The following is a 16535-nucleotide window of genomic DNA, read 5'->3' on the forward strand; positions in this document are numbered from 1 at the left end:
TGGTTCCTGGCCCACTGATACACCTGTCTTTTCTTCAGGGAACAGGAGGAAGTTGCAGTTCCAGTCACACTTGTGTACTGAGATGATTTCAAAGCCCATGGTCATGCTACTAGACTCTGTCCAGCTGGACACTAACAAAGGTGATGCATGTGACATCTAAGGCTCATCTAGGCTTCTTCTCTCCATTCCTACGGAAACTGAAATTATACAAATCTCCACTTTTTTTTATTCCTCATCTGCTACATGGATCAACATTTAAGAAAGTTTTGTAAGCAATATATTAGGGTGGCTGGATACCAGAAAGAACATCAGGTTAAAATTTGAATTTTATCAAATAACATAATTTTCATCATAATGGACCTTTAGATTTTTAAGGGACAATTAAAAGCAATGTTATTTATTCTTCATATGACATTCAACTTCTATTCAGTATCATGTATTTTTTATTTACGAAGTATGATATCCTGCTTCTGTTACTTATTAAAGCCTACTTCAGAAGTAAAACAGATATCAACAAAAGCCAGATGTAGGAACAAGTCCATGGGAGTCTGAAGTCTGGAGTCTGTGTGAATGAGTGGGATAATCTCTGTGTTATCTGCCACGGAATGAATCTGTAGAGCAGGGATCCTCTCTTACTATGCTTTGTGTTACTATAGCACTTGGTAATTTATAAAGAAACTCAGAAAAAAAAAGAAAAAAGAAAAAAAAAACTCTTATTATATTGGTTAAAAAAAAAGAAACAGTATTTATGTGTAAAAAATAGATGTACTTGAGTCATAGTTCTGGTGGCAGATGAGTCCAAGAGGAGAGGCTGTATCAAGTTAGGGCCTTCATTTGCATTGCTCCGCAGCAGAAGGTAGATGGGCAAGAGATGGTGAGAACTCAATCTCTGGCATGACAAATCTCTTTCACCTGATGATGGCTGACTCTGTCCTACAGCAAAGCTGTGAACTTAGCAACAGGCGTAGAACCATCACAATCTGATCACCTTCCCTTAGGGGATGACCCAACACTGTTGCCTTGTGAAATGTTTCCAGAGGTGAACTCCGGGGAACACATTGAGTTTAAAGTAGTTCTTCTTCCTGAAATGTATTTCTATCGTAGTACTCAATATGATTAAGGGTTCTATTGTTTTATGTCACCGAATTTTAGGGATTTTATTCTTTATAGTGGTCTTACTTTATTCCTTAAAGATTTATTTTATTATTTTTAGCGTATGTGTGTGTGTGTGTGTGTGTGTGTGTGTGTGTGTGTGTGTGAGAGAGAGAGAGAGAGAGAGAGAGAGAGAGAGAGAGAGAGGCAGACAGACAGACACACACACACAGACACACAGAGAGAGAGAGGGACAGAGAGACAGAGACAGAGAGACAGAGAGAGACAGAGAGATACTGCAGAAGCCAGAAAAAGCTATCAGATCCTCTGGAGTTTGAGTTATATGCACTTGTGAGTTTCACAATGTGGCTGCTGGAACCATACTGTACCCTCTGAAAGTACAGCAAGTGCTCTTAACTATGGAGCCATCTCTCTAGTTCCTGTCTGTCTTATTTTAAAGGGATGTTATTTCAGTAAAATGTACAAGAAAGGTTTTTTTTTAAATTAAAAGGCATAAATCTATGAATTTGTAGTAATGGTGGATTGTGATTATTGATTATTGATTATTGATTCATTAGAGTCAAGAAGATCTAATCCCTGTCAGCAACAGGGAAATCAAATAACTGACTACATTTACCTTGTAGAATCCCTAAAGGGTTCAGGGATTGGTATTGATAAGTCTACTGGGAGAAGACTGAAAGGAATGTTAAAATGATGGTTCAAAGTCCTCTAGAAAGCAATCCACCTTTTATAACTTTTTTCTTCTAACTTACAGGCCATCAGTTCCCCACAGACAACAGAGCTTCTGCGGCTTACAGTGTGAATACTCAACACAGATCACCTGGTACCTGAAGCCTGAAGACAGATACCATTGGAGAAAGCAGAAATTGTATTGAAAAATCATTATCTTTGGGACTCAAAGAACCCAGCTAACAATAACACGCCCTTCACAGAGAATAAGTGGAAGTATAATTACTGAAGGATAAATGCTAGTATTGAACACTAGGTATTGTTTTCATTCTGTAGCCTACTCAACAGAGTTGAATTATTGTTCACATAATTATAATTCATACAAATAGAACTTTACACCTGTAAAATATTATATAATTAAAGAAATTACCCATGAATGAACAAATTACACTCAAAGTACACACACACAGAGAGAGAGAGAGAGAGAGAGAGAGAGAGAGAGAGAGAGAGAGAGAGAGAGAGAGAGAGGCAAACACACAAAACAAATGAGTATAATTTAAAAATGTTGTGGAGAATTCACCAAAATGAAGGGGGAATTAAATACTATGTGGAAAGATGATTTGTGACTTATCTTGAGTGACTTCTCGCTATTACTTACAATGCCAGATATGGAGAATATAAAAAAAGAAAACGATTTCTCAGCATCTCACATCAATGAAGAAGCAAGATTAAAAAAAATATCAGCAGTTTAATTTGGACACACATATAGAATTGTATAAATGATCAAGTGGGATTTAGTCCACAATTACTCTGGTCTCAGATATGGAAGCCAATCAGTGTATTCAAATATGTTCATAGCAGATAGAAGAAAAAACAGTTAAATATATTTATGAATAAAGACATTTGGAAAAATTCAACACTTTTTCACTATTGCAAGAAAACAGGCTCCTAATATTAGTTCTAAACTTGATAGAAAAAAATTACAGAAACAATCGTTGATGATTAGAGACTAAACACTTGCCTTCTAAGATCAAGATCAAGGTGAATATATCCTCATCTGTTACGATATTTATCATACTTCTGAAAGTTCTACCCAATGCCTAGACCTATAAAAGTATCACATTTCAGGAACCGTAAAATAGCACTGTCCTTCTTGCAAAAGACACAATGGTCTATGTTAAGGAGCTGAAGAAATTTCAGAATAAAAGATGACTATATGAACATTAGTAGTATTTCTATACTAGCAAGAGACTGGTGGGAATTGAGGCTTAAAAATATTTTTACTGAACCAAACAAGGATACAACAAAGAAAGAGAACTACAGACCGATCTCCCTCATGAACATTGATGCAAAAATACTCAATAAAATACTGGCAAACAGATTCCAAGAACACATCAAAACAATTATTCACCATGATCAAGTAGGCTTCATCCCAGGGATGCAAGGGTGGTTCAACATACGAAAGTTCGTCAATGTAATACACCATATAAACAAACTCAAAGAAAAAAAAACACATGATCATCTCACTAGATGCAGAAAAGGCATTTGACAAAATCCAACACCCCTTCATGATAAAGGTCTTGGAGCGATCAGGAATACAGGGAACATAGCTAAACATAATAAAGGCAATTTATAGCAAGCCAACAGCCAACATCAAATTAAATGGAGAGAAACTCAAAGTGATTCCACTAAAATCAGGAATGAGGCAAGGCTGTCTGCTCTCCCCATACTTATTCAATATAGTACTTGAAGTTGTAGCCAGAGCAATAAGACAACATAAGGAGATTAAGGGGATACAAATTGGAAAGGAAGAAGTTAAGCTTTCCCTATTTGCAGATGACATGATAGCATACTTGAGCGACCCCAAAGATTCAACCAAGGAACTGATACAGCTTATAAACACCTTCAGCAACATAGCAGGATACAAGATCAACTCAAAAAAATCATTAGCCTTCCTATATACAATTGACAAAGAGGCTGAGAAGGAAATCAGAGATACATCACCCTTTACAATAGCCACAAATGACATAAAATACCTTGGGGTAACACTAACCAAGCAAGTGAAGGACCTATATGACAAGAACTTTAAGTCCCTGAAAAAAGAAATTGAAGAAGATGTCAGAAAATGGAAAGATCTCCCATGCTCATGGAAAGGCAGGACTAACATAGTAAAAATAGCAATTTTACCAAAAGCAATCTACAGATTCAATGCAATCCCCATCAAAATACCAACACAGTTCTTCAAAGACCTGGAAAGAATAATACTCAACTTCATATGGAAAAACAAAAAACCCAGGATAGCCAAAAGAATCCTGTACAATAAAACAACCTCTGGAGGCATCACGATCCCTGACTTCAAGCTGTACTACAGAGCTACAGTAATAAAAACAGCTTGGTACTGGCATAAAAACTGACATGTGGAACAATGGAATCGAATAGAAGACCCTGACATTAATCTGCCCACCTATGAACAAATAATTTTTGACAAAGAAGCCAAAAGTATACAATGGAAAAAAGAAAGCATCTTTAACAAATGGTGCTGGCATAACTGGATATCAATATGTAGAAGGCTGCAAATAGATCCATATCTATCACGATGCACAAAACTTAAGTCGAAGTGGATCAAGGACCTCAACATAAATCCAGCTACTCTGAACCTGCTAGAAGAGAAAGTAGGAAGTAACATTGGCATAGGAGATCACTTCCTAAATATAACACCAGTAGCACAGACACTGAGAGAAACAATCAATCAATGGGACCTCTTGAAACTGAGAAGCTTTTGTAGAGCAAAGAATACGGTCAACAAGGCAAAGAGACAGCCTACAGAATGGGAAAAGGTCTTCACCAACCCCACAGCTGACAGAGGACTGATATCCAGAATATATAAGGAACTCAAGAAATTAGACATCAAAATGCCCAACAGTCCAATTAAGAAATGCGCTATAGAACTAAACAGAGAATTCTCAACAGAGGAAACTCAAATGGCTGAAAGACATTTAAGGAATTGCTCACATCCCTAGTTATCAGGGAAATGCAAATCAAAACAACTTTGAGATACCACCTTACGCCTGTCAGAATGGTTAAGACCATAAACACTGAAGACATCTTATGCTGGAGAGGATGTGGAGCTAGGGGAACTCTCCTCCACTGCTGGTGGGAATGCAAGCTTGTACAACCACTTTGGAAATCAATATGGCGATTTCTTAGAAAATTGGGAATCAATCTCCCCCAAGATCCAGCTATAATGCTCAATCATACCACAAGAGCACTTGCTCAGCTATGTTCATATCATCATTGTTTGTAGTAGCCAGAACCTGGAAACAACCTTGATGCCCTTCAACTGAAGAATGGATAAATAAAATGTGGTACATATACACAATGGAATACTACTCAGCAGAGAAAAACAATGACATCATGAGGTTTGCAGGCAAATGGATGGATCTAGATAAAATCATCCTGAGTGAGGTAACCCAGAATCAGAAAGACAAACATGGTATGTACTCACTCATGGGAGGATACTAGATGTGGAACAAGGATGACTGGACCACTACTCACAATACCAGGGAGGCTACCTGGAAAACAGGACCACAAGAAAGACACGGGGATCGCCCAATGATGGAGAAATGGATGAGATCTACATGAACAGCCTGGACGTGAGTCGGGGTAATGAAGGGCGAGGGTCGAGGGAAAGAGAGCTTGGGGGAGTGGGAGATCCCAGCTGGATAAAGAACAGAGAGGGAGAACAAGGAATAGGAGACCATGGTAAATGAAGACCACATGAGAATAGGAAGAAGCAAAGTGCTAGTGAGGCCCACAGAAATCCACAAAGATACTCCCACAATAGACTGCTGGCAATGGTCGAGGGACAGCCCGAACTGACCTACTCTGGTGATGGGATGGCCAAATACCCTAATTGTTGCTAGAAACCCCATCCAACGACTGAGGGAACTAGATGCAGAGATCCATGGCTAGGCCCCGGGTGGAGCTCCGGGAGTCCAATTAGCGAGAAAGAGGAGGGTTTGTATGAGCGAGAATTGTTGAGGCCAAGGTTGGATAAAGCACAGGGACAAATAGCCAAACGAATGGAAACACATGAACTATGAAGCAATGGCTGAGGGGCTCCCAGCTGGATCAGGCCCTCTGAATGAGTGAGATAGTGGATTGGCCTGATCTGTTTGGGAGGCATCTAGGCAGTGGGACCGGGTCTTGTGCTCATTGCATGAGTTGGCTGTTTGAAACCTGGGGCCTATGCAGGGTTGCTTGGCTCGGCCTGGGAGGAGGGGCCTGGACCTGCCTGGACTGAGTCTACCAGGTTGATCTCAGTCCTCAGGGGAGGCTTTGCCCTGGAGGAGGTGGGAATGAGAGGTAGGCTGGGGGGAAGGGGAGAAGGACGGGAGGGGGGAGAACAAGGGAATCCATGGCTGATGTGTAGAACTGAATTGTATTATAAAATAAAATAAAATAAAATAAAAAAAACTGTAAAAATTTTTTTTACTGGTGATTGAAAAATGAAACGTTTAAGAATTAAGTGCATGAATTAGGCCTCTCCCCATGTCCAAGACTCCCACCATTTGGGTTGCCCAATCCTAGTGGCTGCTTGCCAATGACTGCCCATTTGTGGTTATGTAGGTTAAAGGCCCTAGAGTAGAACCTACTACTATTATTTTGTAGTCTTGAAATAGAACTAAAGCAATTCCCAATGACTCACCATTATGCCCTTAGATTAATGCATTTCTAAATTCTTACTAGAGAAGCTTTTTTTTTTTTTTTTTTTATGCAGTAGTTGGCTATGAACACAGAGACCTGCAACTTGTCAAGGTCAGAGAATGAGATTGCAGAGTTCTCAGCCTTAAATAGCTCATCTATACCACATCCTCTCCTCCTATGGCTCAGGGATCATCAAGGAAAAGAGGGCATAAATAGTGTAAGAGTCAGAGGGAGTGGATGACAAGAAAGAAACTGCTTTTAGTGTACAACAGGATAATTGCACATGTAAACTAACAGCAGTTGTGATAGCACATGTGCAAGAACTGTGCAAGCTCAAGCCAGACAAAATCCCAGTGTGGAGGGAGTAGGTGGGCATGAAAGTCAACTCTTGTTTGGAGCAACTGTTGAGGGAGGGCCAGTCAATTTTCTTCATGGGTGTGGCTCCTGGTAAGCTGACCATGCTTCAGTGGTGACCTCACATCTAAAAGTGTTTGGGTAATGCAAATTGAACTTAATGGGTTTAAAAAGGTGTGTGTGTGGTGGGGGGAGTGAAACAAGGTTGGGTTAGTAAGAAAGTGGGTGTGGATTTTGGAGAAGTTGGAGAGGTAAATATGTTAAAGATATATCGCATGAAATTCTCAAAGAACAAACATAAAATGAAGAAAAAAGTGCATACAGCATTCCACTTCTTTCAGAACATTTTGTGTCACTATGCTAATGAACACTCCAATATTGGAGGGACAGGCACCGTAGTGGAAGCACAGTAGGGTTCCTGAGAGTAAACTGCACACCGGTGCATCCGATTAGTTTTTGATCAAGATGCAAAATTATTGAAAGAAGGATAATTAGAAAATTGGTAAAGTATATGAAAAGACTATTTCTCTAAAGGGATGTATGTACAAATATATGAAAACCTGTCAGGCTTATTAGCCATTAGGAAGATGCAAATTGTCAACATGATAGGATATTATCACACCGAGCATGATGAGCTACTGCTGCACAGTCATCGTTGCTAACATAAAAACAGTAAAACTGAAGCTGGCAAAGACTCAGAGCTCTGGATCTTTTATAGATTGTTGTGGGCCTGGAAAATGGCATAATAACTCTGCAAAAATAATTTGGAAGTGTTTAAGGAATCCAAACATACAGTCCAGTCTCTGTATTTCTAGCCAATTTTGCTTACACAAAACTTATGCTGATGTCAAAATGGGAAAAATTTAAAAAAAAGCTTCATTGGCAATAATTTAAAAGTGTTAACAGCTAAAATGTTCTTTAGCAAACTGTTGGTTAAACAGATCACATTACTACATGGTGAAATAGCACTTAGAATCTGTGAGAAAAAAACATGGACAAGTGGTGGGTCTCCATGGCAACACCTAATTCGCAAAGGTCTTGTAGTGTATGACTTTGTGTATAACCTTATCAAGATGGTAAGATTTTAAGATAAAGAAGGGACTAGTGATTGGCTTGAGTTAGAACTAGTAGGTAGTTGCGTTGGTGTGTTTATAAAGGGCAAATGTGAGAGCAGTTTGTATAGAATCAAATCTCTGATGGATATTTGCTATCTTTACTAACATGGCAGCTCTGGGAATCTACCTAAAGAAGGGAGAAAATGCCATCTAACCACAGGGACACCGTAGCAATAACAAAGCTACAGTTTTAAAGCCTAGGGTTATTATGTAAGAAGAAACCATGGAGGGAGAATCATCCAAGGTATAAGTGACTCTTCTGCATTATCTTTAAAATTTCCTGTGAATCTGTAAGTATTTAAAGCCTGAAAGCAGAGTTAGTAGAAAGGCACAGAGTGTGCTGTGCAGTAATGCAAGCATCAAAGAAGCAAATTCATGAAAACTTCTCAGCACTGGGACAGACACTGAGTTGTGCTCCCCCAAATGGCTATGATAACACATGCCAACCAATGATTAGTTGACTCTTTCAATTATTTGTTCCTTACCTTCTTCCCAGGAAACACTCAGCCAGGTGAAAACAAACCCCTCACCCGATTGTTATCTCACCCATGATGGAGTGCATCCTCTAGGCCTTAGGTGAGATATTCTGGGACTCTGCCTCTGACTCTTTTGTTCTGTTGCTTCCTGTTCACACTGCAGTGATCACAGCTGATGCTGAAAAATGACATTTGTTTTACTTACACTGGATTTGCTTCCAGATTTTCTCTCTGCACTTGGTTCAGGTGATTGTCAACCTAAGCCTCTGTGTTTCTTCCTCATCAGAGAGTTTATACCTGGGGCTTAAGGGATGTATACTCCCTTGACAATCTGAAGTCTCCAAGGCTGACTTGGAATTGGATAAACAATAATCTGTAGTGATTTTAAAAATTAGCCTGTATTAATCATAATAAAGGGTTTAATTATATTTTTATATAGATATATAATATATTTTAACTATGTTTCCTATTAATCTCTCTTATCCCCTTCCACTCCCTCTGTTCATCTTTATCTTTCACAGTTAGTTATTTTAAATTCATTTATTCATGTGTTTGTGTGAATGTATACACATGTGTGTGTGTGTCAAGGTGCAGGTACCTGTGAGTGAGTAGAGGCCAGAATGGGGCATCAGATACCTTGCATCTGGAGTTACAGGTGATATGGGACTCCCAGCTTGTTAGAAAGGTGGTAGGACCTGAACTCTGGTCCTTATGAGCAAGTGTACTCAACTGCTGAACCTCTCCAGTCCTCTCTTGCCCCTAGCTAGTCATTTTTGACGAATTAATTTAAATTTTCTGTATAGGGATTTTTATTTAATCTTACTTTATTTCTAGGAAGGAGACTTCCTTCTCATGCAACTGGTCTTTAACAAAAGCTAATTATCTCTTCTTATGAGTCAAGTTCAGCATCTTCTCCCATATTTGTAAAGATATTGGTGTAGAGAAAAATATCTGTCAATATAATCACTGAAAAGAAATCAATATCTAACCTAAACGTAAGGGCATTTTGTCCCCAGTGTAACAATGAGGGAAAGTGCTTTGTAACATCACATTGATTATTGCTATTTATTCTAAAATTGCATTTCTTTCTTCTTTCATTTCACCCTAAAAAAATTCTATGTTCTTTTAATTAAGACCTAGGCAAAGACATGTTTTCCACCTGTACTTTATAAAAAGTACTTCTTTGTGATTATAATTTCATAATTTTCTATTTCCTTTTCCTCTTTCAAAATCCTCCCATGTACTTCAGATTGAGTTTCTGTAGCTCCTAATAGTGCAAACAAGCATTATTATTGTATTATATAAACATATATTATATAAACATGTATTATATACATGCTCTTTATAAAAGCATTATAGCTTTTAGACATCTATTTCTATATGTATTTTATATATAGTAGTAGAAAATACTTTAAGGAGTTCTTCCATGGGTAGGAAAAAGATGGAGTAAGAATAGTGAGGGTAATTAATGACAAAAATAATCACTTTGAAGTGCTAAGAATGTAAGACATGTGAAATGTATTGGGTAGAAAATAGTACTTGAACCGTAAGATAATATCAAAGTAATGTATGTGTTCATATATAGATTTGTGTAACAATTAGAACTAAATTCATAATAGACTTCATTATAAATGATTTAGGAAATTTTTAATACTAATATTGATTATGTAGAATACTAATATTGATTATGATGGGATCAATATCCATCTCTGGTGCATGAACAGGGTTTTTGGAGCCCAATGCCTATGGTGGGACACCTTACACAGCCTTGGTATAGGGGGAGGGGCTTGAACCTGCCTCAGCTGAGTGTGCCAGGCTCTGTTGACTCTCCATGGCAGTTCTTGCCTTGGAGGAGGTAGGAATGGGGGATAGATTGGGGAGAAGGCTGGGGAGTGGGAGGAGGGAGGAGAGGGGGAACTGTGGTTGGTATGTAAAATGAATAGAAAAGTTCTTAATAATAAAAAAAGAAAAAAGAAACTACTATGACACTAAAAAATTTGAAACACTAAAAAAAATTGAAACAATATTTTTTAAAGTTTTATGTATGTTTTTTAAATTCTCAAATAAGGCCTATAAAAACTTCCTCCTGAGAAATGTAAGATGCTTTCTAAATGACATTACATGAAAATCAGTTTTAGGAACGGGTCTTAGGACATTTCCCACATTCTAAACTATTACATATTGATATATGTAGCTCTGATTTATAGCTGAGAATGTTTTCAGATTCAGAATTATCAAGTTATAGTAACACATGTCTATCACATACTTTGATGTTCCCAATTTCAAGGATTTGCATTCAATCTAAAGAACTTGGTGCTCATTGCTTTAAAACCTTCTTTGACCTCCTTGTTTCTTAAGCTATAGATCAGAGGGTTCAACATGGGAATCACAATGCCATAAAACACAGAGGCCACTTTCATATTCTCCTCAGAATTGTCAGAATGAGGCTGTAAGTACATGTAAGCGAGGGTTCCATAGAAAATGGTGACTGCTGTCAAGTGGGAGGCACACGTGGAGAAAGTTTTCTTCCTTCCTGCTGTGGAGGACATCTTTAGGATGGCAGCCATGATGTATATGTAGGAGAAGATAATGACCAACACAGTGAACATCAGGTTAAATCCCACAAACACAATAAGTAGCATGATATTAATGTCAATGTTGGAGCATGAAAGGGTGATGATTGGGACAACATCACAGAAAAAGTGATTAATGTTTTTGGAATTACAATAAGGCAATGAAAATGTAAACCCTGTGTGTACTGAGGAATTTATTGATCCCATAAGATAAGAAAGAGCTACCAACTGGATGCAAACTTGTCGAGACATGATTATAGGGTAACGAAGGGGCTTACAGATCGCCACATAACGGTCCACTGCCATAACAGCGAGGAGGTAACAATCACTGGTTGCAAATGTAGCATATACCAACAATTGCATTACACATCCTGTATATGATATGGAGCAGTCTTCTACCATAAAGCTCTGCAGCATCTTGGGAGTGATGGCAGATGTGTAACAGATATCAACAAAAGCCAGATGTTGTAAGAAGAAGTACATGGGGGTCTGAAGTCTGGAGTTAGTATTGATGAGAAGGATCATCCCAGTGTTACCCACCACAGAGGTCACATAGATGACAAGAAACACAATGAAGAGGACATACTGAGTGTCGTGCTGGACCCCAAATCCTAGAAGATAGAAGTCAGTGGCTTTGGTGTCATTTCCTTGTACCATGGCTACTAAGAATCTGAAGGGACCAAGACAAGAGGGAAAAATTAGGACTTAATCAATGGAAGGATTCTTATACTTCATTTTATTTATTTATTTGTTTTACATATCTCAACCACAGTTCCCTTTTTCTTATCCCTTCCCATTCCCTCCCTTACCTCCCCTCTGTCAATCCCCCCAACTCCAATCTACTCCTCTGTTTCTGTTCAGGAAAGGGGAGGCCTTCCATGGATAACAACAAAACAAGGCATACCAAGTTGCAGTAAGAATAATCACCTTCCTATGTATTAAGACTGGTCAAAGCAACCCAGTACTAGGAATATGGTCCTAAAAGCCAGCACAAGAGTTAGAGACAGTCCCTTCTCCCACTGCTAGAAGTCCCATAAAAAGACCAAGTTACACAACTGTCCCATATATGCAGAGGGCCTAGGTCAGTCCCATGCAATCTCCATAGTTGTAAGTTAAGACTCTGTGAGCTCCTATAAGTGCAGGTTAGTTGTTTCTGTGGGTTTCTTTGTGGTCATTGGCTCCTACAATCCTTCCTCCTCTCTTCTGCAGGACTCCTTGAGCTCCACCTAATGTTTGGCTGTGGGTCTCTGCATCTATTTCCGTCAGGTGTTTGATGACAGCTGGGCTAGGCTCCAATGGTCCAGCCTGAGATCCATGTCACATCACTTTTATAAAGCTTTATTTATTTTATTTTATGTGTATGAGTGTTTGCCTACATATATGCATGCGTATCCTATGCATGCAGTGCTCACAGAGGGCAGAAGAGGGTGCTAGAATCACCAGAACTGGAGTTATAGATACTTGTGAGAAGACTTGTACATGCTCAGAACCTAACCCAGGTCCCCTGCAAGAGTAGCAAGTACCCTTCACTGCTACTCTCTCAACTATTTCATATTATTTTTTGACCTAGGTGTTCATGATAAATACATGTAGTTTTGATAGTTTAATGAATAACTTTTCTGTATCTAGAATAAGAGGCCAGCACATGGTCAATGTATTTGAGCAAGGAATTCATTTTCAAATAAAACATAATTGATAGAAGAATGTTGACTTTTTATGAATAAGTCTGAGAAATCTAGATTGACATACCTTTCTGTTCTAATAAAAGTTTTTGTTTACTTAAGTTAAAATTAAAATTTTATTTTGTTCATTTTAGTAGCCTGTAGTTTTTCTTATTCCTCTATTTTTTAATTATTTAATTCTGGTCATAGCTGTTGCAATTAGTAGTGTATGCAAGAAAAAGGTTTTGAGACACATTCATGCTCCACATTTTTGATGATTTTTACCACATGACTTATTGTTATTTTTTTAATGACTATCATATAAAGAGTTCGCCTCACAAAATGGGTATCTTATAAGAGGTAAGATAACACTTCCCATGGCATTTTCATTTTAGGTCCAGCCATTTTTTTTTTAAAAAATCATGTGGTAACAGTTTAATACTTACAATATCTTATTTTAAATAGTAACAACCTTGTTTTTCCTCTATTGACCTATTAAGTATAAAGCTAACATGCATTCACATAGTGTGAAACTTCAGCTTCTGTGATTCAGTGCCATCATGCTTAAACTTCCATCCATACTGCCAGGTATCGCTGATTATGGAATAATATCTGACGGCTTTTCGTATGGTGCATATGGACATCTTTCCCATCAATACCTGTGTTTTTCTTATGAGACTAGAGATAGACCACACTTCTTCAAAAAACTCCTCTGATTGCATATTAATTAGTGTGTGTTGTGGTGGTATTTTACTTGTACTGAAATGTGATTTTAATTGTATGTTAATAAATAAAGTTGCCTGGGGGTCAGAGTTTTAGAGCCATAGCAAGTGCGTGGCGGTGGTAGCGCACGCCTTTAAGGACCTGGAGGGCGGTACATACAGGCAGTGACAAGGCAGTCACGTGTTTAGTTTACAACCAATGAGAAGGCAGAACATCTAGACTATATAAAGACATACACACAGAAAGAGGCCCCTTTTTCGGAGAGCTCTCTTGGCTGAAGCAGGATAGCTGAAGCAGGAAGGGTAAGGCTCTTAGTTCTGACCTCTTGGCTTTCTTCTCTGAATCGGCTCTGTTTCTTATTTAATAAGACGGTTGGTTACATCTACATTTGGCGCCCAACGTGACAAGAATCCATTAAAACCGCTTAACTTGGCTTGGCGGCAGGTCCGGGTTCCCGCCAGGGTGGCCGGCAGGTCTGGTTTCCCGCCAGGGCGGCCGGCTCCCTAGCCTGGGCCCAGGTCGGCTTGGCCTCAGGCCGGACTAACCTTGAGCTACTTGCTTAAAGCCAGTCCTACAAACAACTCAGGCCTGCCCTGCCGAACAGGGCCCCTGCCTGTAAAACCAACGCACGTGGTTGGAGCTTAAGGTAGCCAGAGCCAAGGCTTGACTAGGCTCAAGCGGGAACACGTGGCTGGATTCAAGCTCTTAGGCAGAACTTGTGGCTACGCTTGCTTGCTCTCTCTCTCTCTCTCTCTCTCTCTCTCTCTCTCTCTCTCTCTCTCTGGACTCACACCTCGGACACTAGGTGGCTGTTTGAAATTCCCTCGGATTGGTACTGTTCTACAAGGACTTGGTAAGTCACTTAGCATATCAGATATTTTAAAGGAAACTATTTAAAAGAAAAATTTTTTTTTTTCCACATTAAAAAAAAATGGGTTTTCTGTGTACATTGGAAGAAAATTGGGCTTTGTTTGCAATTTTAGACAGTCTGACAATGGAACAGCTATATGAGAAGATTAATGTTGATCGAATTATGCATTTTATTACTATGTTTATCCTCATTTTACTATTTAAAAAGATAGTCAATTTAAGTGCCAGGGTGACAGCTTTAGAAAAACTTATTAAACCTGTAAAAACTCAGACAGAAGAAACTAACAGTGAAGTTGCTTCAAGATTGGATCATAGGGTTACAGAAAGAAAGCCTGTTTTCACACAGTCACCCTTAGTTTGTCCAGTAACCGTACAGCAGTCGCCTGATCAAATGACTACACAAAATATTTGGGCTCCAATTGAAATGTTAGATTTACGAAGGTTTAAGGAGGCAATAGTATCTTATGGCATGCATTCCCCATATGTAAAGCAAATGTTAAACTCTTGGTCAACATATAATAGGATTGTACCACAGGACTGGCGGGAGCTGGCACAAGCTGTTCTTGAACCCAGTCAAAGGCTTCAGTGGCTAACTTGGTTCAAGGACGAAGCTAAAAACATAGAAAAGCAGTGGAGGGATAAAGGAATACAAGTCTGCCAGGATCAGCTTATTGGAGAAGGTCAATATGCTTCAGCACAAACACAATGTTTATATGATGTCCAAACCCTAATTTTATGTCGAACAGCAGCCTTGAATGCATGGGACAGAGTTGAGGAACCAGGAAAAAAAAACTGAGTCATTTACAAAGGTTGTACAAGGCCCAAAAGAATCTTTCACAGATTTTTTACAAAGACTGGCTTCAGCAGTAAAGAGAATGGTCCCGGGTTCAGAAGCTAGTAAGATAATAATTGAATCTTTGGCCTTTGAGAATGCGAATGCAGCATGCAAAACAATAATCAGGCCGTTAAAGGCAAGATCTGCACCTTTGGAAGATTGGATTAGAGATATGGTTAATGTTGAAGCTCATGAGCATGATGATACGTGGGTAGGAGAAGCAATTTCAAAAGGTTTGAGGAATGTTAGATGTTTTGGATGTGGAAAGCAAGGACATTTGAAAAGGGACTGTAAACAGGTCATTCCTAGAAACAATGTTTCTTCAAGGAACAATGGCAACAGAATGCCCCTTCCTTCTGGAGTATGCAGAAGGTGTGGTAAGGGAAAACACTGGACCAACGAATGTAGATCAACAAGGGACAGACAGGGTAATCCTTTGCCTCAGTCTTCGGGAAACTCCCAGAGGGGCCTCATGCAGGCCCCAATAGCAAATCCAGTTCAAACCTTTCCTGCAGTTGTAGAGGAAACCCCTACCCAGAGCAATTAAATAACCAAATGCCTATTGGAATAAGTCATGCTGGTCAGGATGATGAAACAGAGAGAATAGAAAATTCAGGAGCAAATATAAAGAAAATTTTTTGGCAAACTTTTATTAATGAACAAAGACCAAAATTATCGATAAAAATAAATGGTGTTTTGTTGTCTGGTCTGGTAGACACAGGTGCGGACATTACCATAATTGCACCAGAATTTTGGCATCCAACTTGGCCTCTTCAGGAGGTAAATGTTCAACTGTTAGGAATTGGGACATTATCTCAGGTGAAACAGAGTGCAAGATGGCTCGAGTGTATAGGTCCAGAAGGACAGAGAGGAAAATTGAAACCATATGTAGCTAACATAGCTATGAACTTGTGGGGTCGAGACTTGTTGCAACAATGGAATACTCAGATTAACATCCCTCCAATCTCAGAAATAAATCATAAATTAGCACATGTTTCTGAGAGAAATATTAGAAGGCATTATTCTGAGTGGTCACCAGCCATCCATATTATACAAGAACAGGGCACAACAACTGATGATCTTCCAAAGACACCAACAGCTCTACCTTTAAAATGGTTAACAGACAAGCCTGTATGGGTCCAGCAATGGCCTTTAACAACAGAGAAACTCCAGGCTTTAGAAGAGCTGGAAGAAGAACAGTTAAATGCTCAGCATATTGAGGAATCAACCAGCCCTTGGAATTCTCCTGTATTTGTTATTAAAAAGAAATCTGGTAAATGGAGAATGGTAACAGACCTTAGAGCAATTAACAAAGTAATTCAGCCAATGGGCTCTCTACAATCTGGAATTCCTCTGCCTACTCTGTTACCAAAAGGATGGCCTCTCATAGTTATTGATTTAAAAGACTGTTTCTTTTCAATACCGTTACAAGAAAAAGA

General features: G+C 39.0%; 1 protein-coding gene across 1 annotated transcript; it reads right to left on the reverse strand.

The window, feature by feature from the left end:
- Positions 1–10716: 10716 nt before the first annotated feature.
- Positions 10717–11664, reverse strand: LOC131908190 (putative olfactory receptor 5AK3). Its single transcript, XM_059259237.1, has one exon. The coding sequence runs from the start codon at positions 11662–11664 to the stop codon at positions 10717–10719; it is 948 nt and encodes a 315-aa protein (XP_059115220.1).
- Between the last annotated feature and the right edge of the window lie 4871 nt (positions 11665–16535).

Source organism: Peromyscus eremicus, chromosome 4, assembly GCF_949786415.1.
Source record: "Peromyscus eremicus chromosome 4, PerEre_H2_v1, whole genome shotgun sequence".
Lineage (NCBI taxonomy): Eukaryota > Metazoa > Chordata > Mammalia > Rodentia > Cricetidae > Peromyscus > Peromyscus eremicus.

Excerpts from the sequence above, each read along its gene's own strand:
- LOC131908190 (XM_059259237.1), bottom strand. The coding sequence starts at position 11,664 with ATGGTACAAGGAAATGACACCAAAGCCACTGACTTCTATCTTCTAGGA.